General features: G+C 28.9%; 1 protein-coding gene across 1 annotated transcript; it reads left to right on the forward strand.

Annotated features, from left to right (window-relative positions):
* Positions 1-9171: 9171 nt before the first annotated feature.
* Positions 9172-13280, forward strand: LOC25487628 (uncharacterized). Its single transcript, XM_013609611.3, has 6 exons — positions 9172-9994; positions 10121-10329; positions 10872-11094; positions 11767-11852; positions 11971-12062; positions 12614-13280. The coding sequence occupies exons 1-6, from the start codon at positions 9905-9907 to the stop codon at positions 12856-12858; spliced, it is 945 nt and encodes a 314-aa protein (XP_013465065.1). The 5' UTR covers positions 9172-9904; the 3' UTR covers positions 12859-13280.
* Positions 13281-18462: the final 5182 nt, after the last annotated feature.

Genomic DNA, 18462 nt, shown 5'->3' on the forward strand with positions numbered 1-18462 from the left:
TTAATTGAAGGAATAATATAGAGTTTAACTATTATTCAATGTTAATGTAAAAATTATTTATATTTTTATGTCAATCCAATCATATTTTAACAAAGAAATAGTGGTAAGTAACTAGTACATAAAAAATACATATAAAAGAGTGATTAAATTTAAAAAATAAAACAAAAAAGAGTCAGGACGGGTTCGCCCAAGGCCCGCACGGGCCGGCCCGGGCTCTATAATTTGTGGCCCAATTATAAATGGGTTGGGTCGGACTGACTCATTTATGTAATTGGTCCATGCGGGCTGGACCAGCCCATTTGACACCTTTAAACACGTATATGAATCGTTGTGATTTGTCTTGAACTTAAAACTTTTACATTGACAATATATGCAAATTAATTATACAAGAACTTGGAAGAATTGTTCCTCAAAAAAAAAAAAAAAACTTGGAAGAATTGTTTGGATTAATTGTTTATTTTCTTAAACCACTTGCCATAGTGTCCACACAGAAGGGGTTTTGGGCCTCTACAAAGGAGCAATTGCAGATAAACTTCACATCACATTCTTAAAAAGTGGGGTGATTCTGTTGATTATCCGCGTATCCAACCACTACCTGTTTCCCACATAACATTAGCTTATGAATAATTTAATTTAATTTAATGAATTTAATACTGACATTAACTATAGATATCCAATGCTTCTCTTAGCAATTATTTTTTTTTGGTACATCTTCTCTTAGCAATTATATTTCTTCTTCTTTTTTGCCCACATATATGGTGTTTACGGGTCACTCCACTTGGATATATATAATGGTCCCAACCATTGTACTTGACTTTAAATTATAATCATATACCATATCTTAAATAGTTTATGTGATGCAATATGTGTCATCCCCCAATTTGAAAACCACTAAAAACTCTAGATATTTACAAAATACTATGAAAATGTCAACTTGTCTGCCACAATATCACATCTTAAACTAATTATTAATTACAGTAGAATTTTCACCAAGATAAAAATTGATTCGGGATTTGAGTTCTTTATTAAAGTTGCATATTTTTTATTCTTTATTAAAAACTGACCCTTGCATTTTGGATCAGTTTAGTTTAACATATTATCTTTATACCAAAGAGGAAGTCATCAATCATCAATTATTTCTTCATTCAGTTTACTTTCAAATTTTGCTCAAGTTTTTTTGTTGACTTCTGATTAATATCCACCACTTTTATTTTTTAAAGCTAAAGTGCTCCACTTCTATGCACACAATTAAAGAAAAAGCAAACATCCGAACTAAAAAGGTGAAAATCATACAAAGTGAAAAGCATAGATGAATTGCACGAGAATATGATGAAAATATGGTGCAAATTGTCTGGGAAGAATATGGCAAGTGTGTGTTAGAGAGATAGAGAGAGAAAGGAATCTAAAATGAGATAAAATGAATTAATTTGCGAAAGACTTGTGTTCAATTGCAGTACATATGATATATTTATCCTAACCAACTAATAACAGAAAACTGAAAAAGTTAGTTGCAAACATAACTAACTAGCTTCTATTTACACTAAACAAACTTAGTTTGAATTTCTTCTCCCAACAGAAATTCATATCATATGTATCATAATTTTTTGGTCAGATGGTTTCGATCACTAATAATGATTAGAAATCTTAGGCCTTATTCATAGAGTTATCATATTTTTACAACCATTTTGTGACAACTTTATTTATCTCTTCTTATTGGTCAAAAACAATATAAAAAGAGAAAGGAACAGAAAGAATAAAAATATAATATGAATATGAGAGAGAAAGAGAATTGTCAAAAAATTGTCACAAAATAGTTTGTACAAATATCTTTTCTCTATTTATAATAAGATGACATTTTGAAGCATACATAATGATCTTCTAGCTTATCTAATTTTCTAAGTCTTTTGAGAAAAATTATCAAATATTCTTAAATTTTTTAATTAAATGATATTAAGTCATTTACAACCATCTCCAAATGAATTTAAATTTTGTACTTTAATTACAAAGTTAAACTCTCATCACTTAACTAACACCTCAATAGTATCAAACATCTTAATTAATAACTTATACTTTATTTTGATTATTCGATTGAGTTAGGAGGCAACTTAGAGCAGCATGACCTTATTAATTTATTGATGTTTTGATTGTAGGAGTAAGGAGAGACAATTGGAGAGTAATTTTTTTTTATGAGACAGGAAACCAAACAACTTAATCTATATTTAGCTAGAGTTGTCCGTGTCCAAATATAGTCAAACTTAGTTTCAAACGACATACATAGAGAGATATCATGAGGGGACTAAAATTATTGATATGTTATTAAGATATATCAAAATTAATAGTTTATGTATTTTTATAGAATACTGTTAATTTTGGTGGATCTAAATAAAATACAATAATTTTAGAGTTATGTAAAGATTTACATTAATGATTTATGTAATATAAACTTATAATTTAGTGGTCAACTTTGAAAACTATGTATCGAGTAAGCGGTGTAAAATTAAATTAATGTTACACCGCGTTCAATATCGTTTTACTCGATTCATATTTTTTATATTTGATTGTTAGGTTGTAAATTTATACCATATATATCATCTATGTAAAATTTTACACAAATCTAAATTCATTTGATATGTTATTCAGATCCATTAAAATTAACAGTTTATGCGTTTTACTGAACATCGTTAAATTTAATCGCTCTCAAAAACATATCTAATGATTTTAGATTTGTGTAAAATTTTTATATAGATGATCCATATGATATAAACTTCCAATCTAACAATCAAATATAAAAAATATAAATCATTTGATCATTAATCAATATGATTTTGTCATAGAAAAATGTTAACTTGTGTCTTTAGAACACAAATTAAGAAACTAAATATAAAAATATAGTATTAGAAATTGTACATTCTGAATGTTAAAAGCTTAAACATTTATTTTCTCAATACAAAATTTCTCTTTAAATTCTATTTTGATTCTTTATCTTATTTGATTAGGGTATAAGATAGTGTGACCCTTAAACATATCAACCACGCATATTGATACATACTTCATCCGTTTCCAAATACATAGTGCAATTTTACAACATGCATTATTCAGATAACTTACTTTGACCATATTTTTTAACTAGTATATAAATACAAATGTTAACATGTAAGATGTTGTTTGATTTGTCTCAATGAATATTTTCAAAATATCAAATTTTTATAATTTTTTTATCATAAATAATATTTAAAGATATTAATTGTCAAAGTTATGTATTGATATGTGTTCAGTGGTTGACTGCGATATATATTTTAAAACGGAGAGAGTAACTATTAAGGATTTTAATAAAAATTTAAGTGTCTAGTGTAATCATGTTAAATGTGTAAGAAGAGTATTTTATGGTCTCTTGTCCTGCATGCTCAAAGCCAAATGATATTTTAAGAAAGAGTGTTGTTAAAGAGTGCTTCCGGGATACTCTTTAAGCATTTTAAATTAGGAAATTATTCTTTTAGAAAAGTGAAATAGTTCAATTATCAATGCATTAAATACACAACTTTTCATAAAAAATTTTCATTTATGACCCATAAAGAGTTTCTCCGAAGCACTCGTTAAGATTTCTTTTTAACAAATTGTCAAGCCAAAATCACACATAAGTAAAGACCGACTGTTCAAACAAGAGGGGCCCCCACAGATTTTTTGCAACTTCATCTACTTTGTTTGTTACTGACATTTTCTTTACGTCTTCCATCTTTTGTTCTTTTATATCCCCCTGAAATATAAAACTCCAAATTACATGCACAAACTACAAATACAACCAAGTCAAGAAATGTGAATATGATGTAATAAATTAATAATTTCTTCTTTCAAAAAAGAAAATGTCAATAATTTCTTTGTTTAGTTTGAATAGTTTTGGTGGTTGCCCATAAGGTTATATAATGCAATGCCGTGCTGTCTAATTCAGAGGGCTGAACGAATTCAGTTTCGTTTGCGTATCAAGACCATGTCAAAATTGTGGCTTTGCTTGTTCATGTTGTACCGTGCAATGCATTAGTCATTTCTCTTTCTCTAAGTTATGTACGTCGTGTTTAAGTTTACTCTTAGTTTTGTATAGGTACATCACAAAACAATGGCACAAAGTGTTAATTAATTAATGATATAAGTAGAAGTATTACAATAAAGTATTAATTTTGGTTTTGAAGTACCACTCTCTCTAATTTATTCCCTAAGATATATAAAAATAATAAGTATCATTGAAGTTTATAAAATATGTCAATTTATAAGTTTCGGCTGTCCCCGTGAACATAGCTCGGTTGGTAGGGATATTCATTATTATATGTAGGGGCCAGGGTTCGAACTCCTGATAGATTAAGATTCGAACTCCCAACACCCCACTTATTCACCTTAAAAAAGGTGAAAACTACTTGACAAAAAAAAAAATCTCGACGTTATGAAAATATTATCATATAAATATTACAATTTATCTGGTTTTCTTTCTTCAGGTTCTCCGATCCCTTTAATTTCTTCATCAAGAGGGATGTTTTGGGTCACTTTTTGATTCAAAATCACTCATCTTCATCATTTTCTATGTATTTCAATCAAAATAAGTGATTTCACATAGATCTAGTTCTTTTTTTTTCTTCGTGATTTCTTCGTACGAGTGCAGTGTTATGTTGTTCGTCGTCTTGTGTGACGTTGTTTGATATCCCGTCTTATTGCAATGTTCATTTGGTTTATATTAAAAGATTGATTGTTCAATCAATGATTCGAGCGTCAACGTTGTAGATCCGGATGCACCGATATTCTAATGACTTTAATTTTATTATATTGTCGGTAGGTATTTTACCGATGTATACTATTCTACCATATTCTAAGGCTTTGTTTGGGAGTTTGGAGGGGAGGGGAGGGTTTTGGAAAAAAGGAATGAGCAAGTGGAAGAAATAGAAGACATTGGGAGGGGAGAAGAGGGTCTTGGAGGTTAATTTTTTACTCATAATAAAAAATCTCCCTCATTTGGGGAACTCAAAAATTGTATTGGGGGAGGGTTTTTGGAGGTTATGGAGGGTTTATATGAATTTTCCAAATTCAATCTATGTTGTTATAATATTCTTAAAATTAAAAGTATATTAATCATAAGTATTAGTTTATCATTCTCTAAAAAACTGTTCTTTCAAAAAATGTGAATCTTTTATTCATTTTTCTATATATTTTCAATCCTCCAAAGTCCTCCCCTCCCTTCCCCTCCAAACTCCCAAACAAAACCTAAACATTCATTTGTTTTCATGGTAGAAATGGTAAACACACACTAACATTGAGTATTAGATTTAGATGTATCCGTGCACCTACGTTCACGCGGTTTCCCCAACTTCTATTGATCTCTCACTTTATGAAGGGAGGTACAAAATTAGAAGCAAAAGAATAAAGAGACTATACTATCATTATAATAACTGTACTTTTTCTTTTGCTATATAAACAAATTTTAAATATGCTAACAAATTTTTAAGACACTTGACTTGAATTTAGTCGTGAATAGTAAGAGATATTAGTAGTTGCATGCTTTCAGACAAGGATTTCGCTTTCAATAACTAATGTTTCATTTTTTAATTCTAAAGACTTTTGTGGTAAAACTTACACTAATGCTTTCATTTGTTGCAAAATTAAAAATATTAAAATTAATTTTGTAACCACCTAAAAGGCAACTTATTTTTTATCTTAAAAAAACAACTTAATAAGACTGATAAATTTAATACTAATTCAAATTCAGTAAAAGTAAATATAATATATTTAACCTTCCCTCTCTAAAAAAAAATTGTTAAAAAATACATCAAATAGTTTATGTAATTTGGGAGAGTTGCGTAAAATAGCCTCTGTAAAATAAAAAGCATGTATTTTACGTATGTAATTTTAGATTCTTCATATCTTAAACATTTATAGAAACTATTTTTAGATTTCGCATAAATTACATAAGCTATTTGAGAAATATTTTTTTTAATAGGATGATATCTAATTATGAAGAATCTAAAACTACAAAGGTGAAATCTGTATTTTTATTTTTACATGGACAATTTTGAGCTCTCGTCCAAATTAGGGGGACTACTTGAGATGTTAACTCAAAAGTTAATAAAACATAGGAGCAAAGTTTTGCAATTTGAGAATTTATTTCAACTCATTTTGTCTAGGTTAACTCGACTCGAGAACTTGTACGAGTTTACCTAAAATTAAAATTATATAAAATTTATTATATGCATGATATATATAAGCTAATTTAATATTGTAAATAGGTTTTATTCAAAATATTGTAAATAGGTCAATGATGCAAAATATGACTTAATTACAAAGACAAATTATACCAAACTACCATAATAAAACATTATGCTCAACTTAACATCGTAATACAAAAATTAACGCACAAAATCATAAGTTTCATAAGTCTTTAAGTTTAAGCCATCCAAAAAAGAAAGTTTCACAAATTCCTAAAGTTGCTAATAAAACTATCTAAAAAATAAACTAGTTAATTTCTTCAAAAAGGTCAGCAAACACCACCACCGCAACCCTAACCGGCGTCACAATCACCGACATCGAAATATGAATTTCCACAGTCGGAATCGCAACCCTAACTGGTATGTGCTCCCCTGTTTATGGTTTGAGAACTCAGAGAAGAAAGAAAAAGAAACGTTTCATTTCAGGAACAACGTGTTAATGTAAAGGTAACTATTTCAGTCTTTGGACTTGTAGAAAATGAATTGGGTTTTGAAAAAAAATATTTTATTTTATTTTTTAGATGTTAACTTGTAAAACTTGGTAAAAACAGTCGAGTTTACACGAGTTTACCGAGTGTTAACTCGGTCAAACTCGTCAAACCTTCTGATTTTACCAGAAACCAAATTTTCCTCCGAATTAACACAATTTTGATACCTAAGATAATCTTTAATATCATTCTGGATAAGTGATATGCTTCAGTGTAGCTGAATAGCTAAATGTATGAGGGATTATATTAGATTTGAATGAGCTACTTGATATGTGGAACAATATAATCACACCAATGCCTATAGATCTATTATTTGTTGTTGTGCATGTTTCTTGGGATGATGTCGGAATTAGTTTTCACATTGCCTTATTTCTTATTGTTGATGTGGGCATATCGGGTCTTGACTGCATTTTACTCATGTTTGCTTCGTTTTAAGTAGACTTCCTCCTCAATGCTTGATCCAAACTATAACCTAACCATATTTTTGTGTGTATGTAAAAGATTCGAGATTTTATTCCAAAAATTTAATATAATTACTTTTTGGGAAATGCTAACCGGTGTCTTGGGGCACTGGTTAAAGATATGAAAAAGAAAATTATATAGTAATTAATACATTGAAATTGTGTAATTAATTTATAATAAAGTCAAAAACAGTTTCTTTTTATGGTAATAATTTTCTTTTTTTATGATATTCAATATTTGATTTAAGGACTAACTATTTGAGGACCAATTCCACCAGGATTGAATGAACATCATATGTGACATTTAAATCTCAATTCCATTAAAGTTTTATGGGAGATATAATTGACTATAACGACCACCGACTTCATCAAATAATTTCTAAATTAGAACATAAAGTCGTTTATTTATATACTATAAGATAAGATTGTGATGTATTAATATTTTATTTGTAAGCTGTGATCACCAATCATAAAACAGTACTTTACGGTTTTATAACCGACACCTAATTATATAATTTCTTTTGAATGAGAAATTATAAAGCCTTTCGTTGTATGTAAATTAATAACTTTGCTGTCACATAACACTTTCATTGAAGTTAACGGGTGAAGAAAGAGTGGAACTTTTTACGTTAAAACTTACAACCTGGAACCAATAAGTTTTACTTACTTATAAAACATTAATAAAGGGAGGTTGGGTAGTTTAAGGATTTGAGTTAAGCGTTGAAAGGGTCTGATGAGTTAAATGATCAAAATTCATTTTTTTTTCAAAGATCAAAATTTACATCTTGGTGAAAGAAAAAAAAAAAAAATACTACATTAACATTTATCTATCTTCTCTCAAAACACATTTATCTATCAAAAAATATCTATCCAAAATAAAATAGAAAGGTAGAGAGAACTTAATTTTTAGTTTTGGAGTTGTGATTACAAACAAAACCATTCAAACATATATGGAAAGTATGTATTTTGTACAAAATTAACAAGTATTCAAGATTTCTTGTTTTCTTTTTACATTTCCACTTTTCCTTTTTTTTTTTTTTTTTTTTTTTTTGCATTAAAAAAGAATCTGGTGTACTTACATTTTTTTTTATATAAAAAATAAAACTCTTTTTGTTCCTCTAATAAATATATATAGGCTGGTAAATTTAAATCTATGAACGAGGCCAACAAAATTCCAAAGATGATAGCTACGGGGTTGTGGTATACCAACAAACCTCGTCCCATGATCAAATTATTAATATAAAAACAAAGAAAATATATTATATTCCCTCAGTTCTTCAAAAAAAAAAATTACATTCCCTTAAAAAAAAAGAAAATATATTATATATCATATTAATATTTTTGTTATAATATTATTATAATATAATATGAGTTTTCTTTAGTGGAAAAGGTCATATATGCTCATATTTAGTGTTGACAATAATTTGAATAATTTTTTTATTGTGAGAATTTATGAGAAACCAAGAAACAATGTTATATAATTTATTAGAATATAGCTAGCTCAAGTGATAAGAGATTTGAACATGTTAAGCAAGTGATCAACGATTCACTCATGTGTGGGGAGAAATTTTGTTGAAAGATGAGTATCCATCTTATGCATTAAAATATTTCCCTAGTGAGGTTAATCACTGATATAAAATGCATATTGTTTTTTAAAAAGTTAAACTAATCCATCTAAATAAACACTCTAAAACTTTATCGAGGAATATAAAAAACATATTAGTATAGTTATAAGCTTCTCTCTCTTTTTTTTTAATAATTTCTATCAATTTTTTTTTTTACAATAATAATGATCTGACAATATAAATCGAATGACATTTGAATAATAAGATAAATGATATCTTCCAACTTAATTAGATATTCTAAGTTTGAATTTAGTTTCGAAAATACATCAAGTTAAATCTCTTAAAAAGAAAATTTTTTCATTCATCATCCTAACAACTCGAGTGATTAGTCTCGACAGTTACGTGCAGATGATATTATATGATTGAGTATTAGGAGGGACAGATGAAAGACATAAATGTGTGTATAAATAATGTAATGGTGTTGCCATAATTATTGCCGTGTATCCAATCCATAACCCCCCATCTCCTCTGTTTCTCATCAGTTACAATCACAATTCTCGGTTTCATCTAGCTACATACACACACCTTCTCTTCTCTTCTCTTCTCTTCTTAGTTTTCGTGTCCATTTTCTCAGGAAAAGCCACCCTACTTTTCCGTTAAACACCGTCCACTTTTAACGCTCCTTAAGTTTCAAACGTGAATACTCTATCTATCTATCTATCTTGCTTCATTTCTATGTTTGTTTCTTAAACATTGAACAAAGTAGATTTCTTTTGAGTTTTCTTCAAGCCTTAGACATAGCGTGTGTTGAATCCACAACATTGTAGAAGAAGAATAACAAAAACATTGAAAGAGAAACAGATAAAAATAGTTTTTATGACACTTAGATTTTGCGAAAAAATAGGTGTCTAAACGTTAAAAAATAGAAAGTTTTTTACTTGAAGCAATTTGCATTTCAATTCTCTTTCTTTCCTTCTTTGAAACACAAAACTTGCAATCCTTGATTAATATCTATATATACCCTTTTCTCTGTTTTTTCTTTCTCTCTGGGTTTTCTCTGTTTTTAGGGTTGGGAGAGAAGCTGAAAAACACCCTCTTTTCTTCTTCCCTCCCTTCTCTCTCTATCTTTCATTTCTCCCTCTAAAATCATGATTTATAATAAAGGATCAATGCATTCTAATCTTGATTGTTTCGTTCGATGTACCACACCGGTTGTTCAATCTCAATTTCTACCTAAGGTTTTTGTTCTTCTTATTTTTCATCTTTGTTTTTACATGATCTTATGAATATGTTATTGTTGTTGTCTTGGATTTTATTTTTTTCTTTTTAACGTTGTTGTCTTGTTTTTTGTTTGTTTGTTGCAGTCTGAGATTACAAACCTGAACGGTTTATGGCAACCATGGGAGAGAGAAAAAGTTGAATATTTCACCTTAGGTGATCTTTGGAAATGTTATGATGAATGGAGTGCTTATGGAGCTGGTGTTCCAATCACGTTAACTAGTGGAGAAACACTTGTACAGTACTATGTGCCTTATCTTTCTGCAATTCAGATTTTCACCAGCAATAGTTTCAGGTAATAAATTTGATTTATATGGTTGAAAATTGGATTGGATCATTATAGTTTTGACTAAGTTTTAGTTTTTTTTTTTTTCTTCATTAAATTCCACCATTGTTGCTTTCATAGGTGTTCCCAACATGTCTAACACATTTTGATATTGAAACCCCACTATGTAAAGATCATGTTCATGAATTATGATTTTGTTACTGTTTCTTATGGTCAAACTTTTCCACTCGTTGTATAATAATGATTTTTAAATGATGGGTTTTAGGTGGTGGGCTATATTTTTGTTTTACTGTATTGGAATCATAGTAAATTTGACGAAATTAGGGTGACTTAGTGATTTTGTTGAAGTATAACTTTTGTCAAAATTACATTGATAAGTCGTGATTTTGACAAATTCATCATTAATCTAGAGATGCTCTGAGTGATTGTGTAAATTATGGAAATATCTTAGATTGTGATTTGGTAGCATAATTCACATAGGATTAATTAATTGAATTGCGATTGGTGTTGTTAAGAGAAATTAATTAATGAATTTGAAATGGGTATTTCAGGGATGAAACAGAATCAGGTGACTGTGAGACAAGGGATTCATATAGTGATTCTTTTAGTGATGAGAGTGAATGTGATAAATTATGGAGATGGGATGGAACTTCATCAGAAGAAGGAGGATATGAACAAGATTGTCTCTGGCATTTGAATGATAGATTGGGTCATCTCTATTGTCAATATTTTGAAAGATCAAATCCATATGGAAGAGTTCCTCTAATGGATAAGGTGTGTAAATTATTTGCCTTAGTTTTCTTATGAGTTACTCTATGATTTTTTATAGGTAAATATTAGTGGGTCACCTTAGTTTTTAAGTTACTTCATGACTTTTTTGAATTTTAATGTTTCTCGGTTCATCAATCAGGAATTCCGAATACTTTAATCATAACTCTTTTGAATTTCAATGTTTCTTGACTCATCAATTCGATTGACTTTTAAATGATTAATTTTTTCTTACTCTCTATTATTTGTTTGTTGCCTTGATTAAAAGTTTATTTATATCTATGTTTGTTTGTCTTTTGGATTTCTTAAATTGGTTAGGGATATAAATTGGGACACTATTACCCTAACAATAATTTGGTGAATAGTGACATATAGACATCCCTAAGAAAGATAAATTCTAACTTTTGACCTTTGAATAAGTAGGAACTATTTTCCTCTAAACTTATCAAGATGGAAATTAAGAATATTCCTTTATCTTTATTTCCTATCGATGTATTTGTCATGCTTTATAGCATATGTTCTTCCATAACTTTTGTCTAACTTGGATGGATTATGGTGCTTGTTACAAAAAGAACTTAAAATACATCAATCATATCATATAAATAAATGGTAATGTGCAAAAAGCATATATATTCTATTGTTGAATTTGTGACACAAATGGTTTTTTTTCAATTTCAGATATCTGAATTAGCTCAAAGATACCCAGGGTTGATGTCATTAAGAAGTGTGGATCTTTCGCCAGCAAGTTGGATGGCTGTTGCTTGGTAATCAATTTTGTCTTATCCTATCCTACTCTTAGCTACTTATTATTACTTTTTCAACATAATAATGTAACTTTGTAACAAATTTATTTAATTGAGGAATATACTTTTTGTTTTTCAGGTACCCAATATATCACATCCCCATGGGAAGAACAATCAAAGATCTTTCCACATGCTTCCTCACTTACCACACACTTTCATCTTCATTTCAAGGTATTTATTTCTCATTAATGATTTTTTGATGTTAAATTGAGGGACATAACTTAGCTATAGTACCATAGGTGGCTAGATGCAATAGATGTTCTTTTTCATTATGATTCAAACTACTCATAACTACTTTTACATAATTGCCAATCAAATCCCAACTTTCATGATATTTTTATTAAAACATAGACATGTCTATGACATTAGATGCTAGTTTTATCCTATATTAGTATTATTGAACTCGGATTCTTTGTACCATGTCTTTCTAGCCAAATATTGATCATTAGATTAAATATAACGATTACAATTAAGTTGTTTAAGCTGTATCAAATGAGTTGAGATCATGTTTGAAAAAATTCCAATTGAAGACAGAAAGATTCAAACAAAAAAAGTAACAATTTGTTTGAGTTTTTCCGTCTATTATTGTATATTTTTAGTCATGTGAGGTGAGAGAAACCTAACTCGGACCTAGTTATGCATCAAGTGTGTCACATTAACTACTCCTACGATTATTTAATTTTTCCCATACTAATTAAAGAAAGGTGTTTGATTATGTATAGGGATGGACCTTGATGATGATATTGAGGGTGGGAAAGAGAAGAAAAAGGAAGGGGAAAGCATCTCTTTGCCAGCATTTGGATTGGCAACATACAAGATGCAAGGAGGGAATGTGTGGATTGGAGGAAATCGTGGTCGGGACCAAGAAAGACTAATGTCACTATTGAGTGTGGCAGATTCATGGTTGAAGCAACTAAGGGTTCAACATCATGACTTTAATTACTTCATGGGCATTCGTCATGGCTAAAACTAAAAAAGGGATTAATCCACTACTCTAAAAAAAATATCCTCCATTTCTAGAATCTTTTGTTATTTTCCTAGCACTTTCTTGGACCATTAATTGATCCTTTTGTATTATATTGAGGGGGTGTGAAAAGAACATTGAGGATATGTAGTAGTAGTAGTAGTAGTTGTTGATACTTATTAACCCTTGAGGGCATTTTAGGACCAACGTTGAACCCTTACATGGAAAAGGGTGGTTGATGATGACTTAACTCCTTTTGATAGCCTTTATATGTTCCAAGAGGGAATTGGAGAGATGGGTAAGGGAGGGAGTGGTCATGAGAGGGACATAAGTGAGAGGCCATAGAACTTTGAGCTTTGATTGTGTATAATATTGAAAGTTTGTTATTTAAATGTCAAAATACATACACTTCTTGTGACTCAGTATTTCTTGTCCAAAAAAAATGCGACTCCGTATTTGTTTACCTATATCTTATATTTATTTTTTTGAGAGAGAATGACATTGTATTTGACATCACACTTTTGATGTAAAAAAAAAAAATCGTTTTTCTAATATTAATCACTTTCTTTTTGGTCCATAATGGTTTTGGTTAACGAATTTGATGAATGATTTGAAAGCCTCTTGCACATCGTAATCTCATTTCCCCTTGGAGTGATGAGATTCATTGTTTTTGTTTTGGTGGGCACTTATTTAACAAAGAAAAAGAAGAAAATGCAAGTAGCTAGGGAAGTTTCATGGAAAAGCAATGGACAGTTGGGTCGTATTTATATTGAATTACTTCCACGTCCATCCATATGTAAATGGTTATGAAAATATTTCTAAAAAAAAAGGACAATGAAATTATATCCCAATTTTTTTTAGTGTTAACTCTATTTGGTTTTTAGTAGAAAAAGAATTTTGATAATCTGAAGTTTGGTCAAAAAATAAATAAAATATGATAAAATATAATTCCATTCAAAAATCAAATTATTTTTTTGAATAATTTATCTTTAATAAAGTTCATTAACCACAATTTCGAGAAGACTAAAATTCTCAAGAGTAAATAAATAATTTACAAGCGACACTTTGTTTATTTGAAAAAGAACAAGACGACTTATGTAATTACTTTGATTAATCAACCCTCGTCCCACTATTATAATAATATTTTTTTATTTGTAAAAGGAACAATGATTTTCAAATATCATTTCTTAGATACTAAGGGGTCAGCGAAATTGTTTTTACTAGAATAATTTTGTTGGATTCAGCTTGGTGCCAATATCATATTAAACTAACAAGTTGTTAGATGAAGTCTATTGATAGAATAAGTCTTAATATATAAAAGTGGAAATGTGATTTAATTATGTTCTTGATGCATAAGTTTTGGTGTGGCTATAAATAGCCACATCAAAAAAATTCAAAAAAATGAAGAATTTTTTTCATTAGTGACTGAAATTTCAATAGCTAAAACATATAAAATGGTCGCTAACTTGATTAGCAATAGAAATAGCAATCGAAATGATGACCACCAATGTATAAACTTGATTAGCAAGAAATTAGTGACCAAAATTTCGGTTGCTAAGGTATAATTTTTTTTAAAAGTTGGTCGCTATTTGTTTAGCCACACTGAAACTTTGTTCTTGGGTCCGTCTCTAAGAACATAAGCAAGTGTTAATTCTTTTTTTGAGAATCATAGAAAGCACTTAAGAAATGTCAATGCCATTAAAAAAAAAAAACTTAAGAAATGTCAATTAGGAAACTTGATTATATAGTAAAGTTTCTTTGATCAGACGACTCTTTGATCTAACCCTTGTCTCATTTGAAAGCTCCGTTGTTTCTCTACAAATGGCTATGTCTTTATGCTTGGAAAAGCATAAATCTATCGGCGCACAAAGATGCAAAACGTTGTTGTGTTATCTAATTGTGAATCAAAAAATATATATGTTACATATGGAGTTAGTCACACGCAATAACTAGAAATGTTAATGATGAACTTCATATGAAGGGAAATCAAGTGATGAAGCTGAAAGTAGATAAAAAAAAGTCTGCAATAGACTTATTCAAGTATCATATCCTACATGTTTGTAGAAAGTACATTGAGGTAAAGTTTTCCTTTCTAAGAGATTAACTAAGAAAAGGAAAACCCATAGTGGAGCACTGCAAATCAAAAGATTAACCTGCAAATGTTCTAACTAATCCTTTGAAGATAAGAAAATTTGAAGAGATGAGAAAGAAGATATGAATGCATACCTTACATAGTTTGAGTTAAGAGGGTGTAATTTTTTGTACTTCAAATAGATTAGAATTTATTGTTGTATATGTGCAACTAACTAATAGAAATAAGAGTTGAGTTAGTTAGGTTTTGATCGTTCATCAAGTCTTGTCATATAAAAGGAAACAATTAATTTTATTTTGAAAAATGATCCAATAAAATAACGCAATAATGAAAATTATCTATTGAGTAAATAAAATTACACAATTTCTAGATGATAACTACTATTGATTGAGGACTTATAGAATTGGATTTTGTAAATCTCATTGGAAAGACAATCAAGAGATTTATTTGATAAACTAATAAAAAAATTGTTGTTGGTTTTGAGTGCATGTAAAATTCTTGTTGAGGAGGAATGTCCACAACATTGATGCCACAATGGTAATGTTGGTAAAGTTTGAGTAAAACTAGTTTGAGGTTGGAGTAGTGGGGGAGTGACCTTGTACACATTATGTTCATTCAATCGGCACAAAAGTATCTCTCTCATGTGCAAATCCTTCACCTTGAAATGCCAAAGAAAACAATCAATGGAAACTTTGTTAGTTTGACAAAATTGAGAAACAAAGATGAGATTTTGTGGGACATTGGGAAAAAAATAAGAAATTTCACAAATGTAAGGGTGAACAATATGTAGAGATGGGAGTAGAACCAACATGTGAAATAGGAAGAGAATTAATCACTCCTTGAGAGACATAGTCCCCCTATTACACCAAACTCTAGGCCTTTTGGACGTTTATGCTTTCCTTGCTTAAATCCTATACCCAAAACAAACTCGAACCCCAATCTGACCCATGTATATGTGTGTGCGCGCACACACACACTACAACTTTTAAAACAATAAAACATATGTGTCAAGACATGTTCAATGCATTGAAACTCTCACTCTCTATCAATCGTTGTACCCATGGACCCTACAACAACCGTTTCATTAACATAATTTATTCCTACTCTAACTATCCAAAAACCCTACACAAGTTTAGATTTGCATAATTTATCTACCTTTCATGTACTATCTATTTATAAGGAAGATAGACATAAGTACTCCTCAAAACTAAAATGAATCTCACTGATCTATTAAAATAGCAATTCTTGAAGACAAAAGGAAGAGATCAACTGTATGTCACAATCTATGAATTTTCTTTGTAATTTTTCTATTGAACAATTGACATTATTCACTTTAATTTCATTTTACCTATTCTAATGAGAGAAAGGACAATAATTTTTTTTGTGCCAACCAGATTCGAGATATTTTTTTATGCATTTTCAGAGCATAGAAAAACGACTTGGGCGTACTAATATTAATTTTTTTTTGGTGTAGTACTAATATTAATATGATATACACACTTCACTATAATTTTCTTTGATAAATTAAAATATAACAAAATCAGTAGGCCACACTCCCAAGAATGAATATTCAATTAAAGATACTTTTTCCATTCCTCGTGAACAAAACATTTTTCACGAACTGAAAGCCTACTTAAATTAAAGGGTTAAATATATTTTTGGTCCTTATAAATATGTCAATTTTTCGTTTTAGTTCCTCTAAAATTTTCCTTCAACTTTTAGTCCCTATAAAGTTTTCAATCTTCACTTTTGGTCCCTCTTTTAAAGTAAACTTATATGTAGAATTCATATTATTTAATAAAAATTTTCAGAAAAATTCAAAATATTATAAGAATGACTCCAAAAAAAATTAAGAATTTTTTAACAAAACAAGAATTTAATATGAATTTTTATATTGTTTATGGTTAAAAATTCATATTTAATTTGTGTTTTGTTAAAAAAATCTAATTTTTTTTAGGAATTGTTTTTAGAATATTTGACACATTTCTGCACAATTTCATTAAAAAATAAAAAAATTAAATTAAAAATAGGGACCAAAAGTAGTGATTGAAAATTTTATAGGGACTAAAAGTTGAAGGAAAATTTTAGAGGGACTAAAACGAAAAGTTGACATATTTATAGGGACCAAAAACATATTTAACCCTAAATTAAATTACAATATTTACATATTTTTTTTAACATTAAATAGTAATATCACTAAGCAGAGTATTATTGAAAAGATCCTCCATAATTTTAATTTTTTTAATTTTTTTTAAATTTTTATCAAAGGAGATAAAAATGTTTGGGACACTGTCCAACATTAAATATAATTTTTTTTGAAAGACAAAATATAAATAACTTTTTTTTTGTCAAAATTGGAACCATATTATAGAATTCAATCTCATTTGATAAATGATCTCAATATTACTAATTGATTTTAAAATAAAATAATAACAAAAAAACTTGTGCTTTGATGTGACTTTGATATATAAAAAAAAATAGATCTCTTTCATTTTAAATGTGAGAATGACGTTAATTTTAGAAAGAGAGTTGATAGCATTTGTCGTTGAGTGAAAACTTGGTTAACATATGTGTATCATGGTCACCACGTGAAGAATGAGGACTATTTCGTTATCGTACATTATAGATTTGGATAAGATGCAGCTAAAATGCTTCGTGGCAAACGTAGCCTCAAACAATATGCATGTGCAATTAAGATCCTTAACTCAAAAGAAAAAAAAACTATAACCATTATTTTCATAATGAATTCTGCAATTCTACCAGAAAAAAATAATGAATTCTGTAACCACTTGAAAGTGATGTATATCATCTCCCAAACAAATCTTTTGGCATTGTGTTGGTTTTTATTTGGTAGTTTAGTGATTTGAGGGACTTTTTGAACATTTAGAAAACGAGAGACTAAATTTGTGATCGAGGGGAACTTTTAAACGTCAAAAACATAAAGAAAATTATTTAATTTATCCCATCTTAAAAATTCTAAACTTTTGCAAGAGAAATTTCGATAATATATTAAATATGATTGATAAAAAATTCAAAATTTTAAAAAATAGACATGATTTGTCAAAAACATAAAAAAAATACATATGAGTTGATTTATACATAAGAATCACTGTTTGAAGAAATATTTTGGAGAAATTAAAAAAGAAATTTAATATATTTATAGGGATCAAAAACTTATTAAACCTTGTTAATTAATCTTAAAATGGGCAATAGTGGAGATTTTGAAGTTCAAATAAACCATGCATGCATATTAGACTAACTAGGGAAACAACCCATATTTGGTTTTAACCTAGCCAAAAAGAGCAATAATGGACTTTTTATACATTTGAATTGGATTTTAAAACACGGATATTAAAAATTTATAAAATTGCATTTTGTCACGAGAGAAGTTCAAACCATGAAGATGCTTGTTCAGATTCTAAAATTTTGATGTATAAATCAGATTTTTATCGTTTGAATTCTAAATTAATTATGGTTGGTTTTTCATCTTTTTTTTCTTCTTCTTTCTAAATGGT

This window comes from Medicago truncatula, chromosome 2 (genome assembly GCF_003473485.1).
Source record: "Medicago truncatula cultivar Jemalong A17 chromosome 2, MtrunA17r5.0-ANR, whole genome shotgun sequence".
NCBI classification, from domain to species: Eukaryota; Viridiplantae; Streptophyta; class Magnoliopsida; order Fabales; family Fabaceae; genus Medicago; species Medicago truncatula.

Bases quoted from the DNA above. Each gene is read 5' to 3' on its own strand.
- LOC25487628 (XM_013609611.3), top strand. From the start codon at position 9,905: ATGATTTATAATAAAGGATCAATGCATTCTAATCTTGATTGTTTCGTT. The intron at 10,330-10,871 runs GTAATAAATTTG...TGGGTATTTCAG, and splicing joins TTCACCAGCAATAGTTTCAG to GGATGAAACAGAATCAGGTG. The intron at 12,063-12,613 runs GTATTTATTTCT...GATTATGTATAG, and splicing joins ACTTTCATCTTCATTTCAAG to GGATGGACCTTGATGATGAT.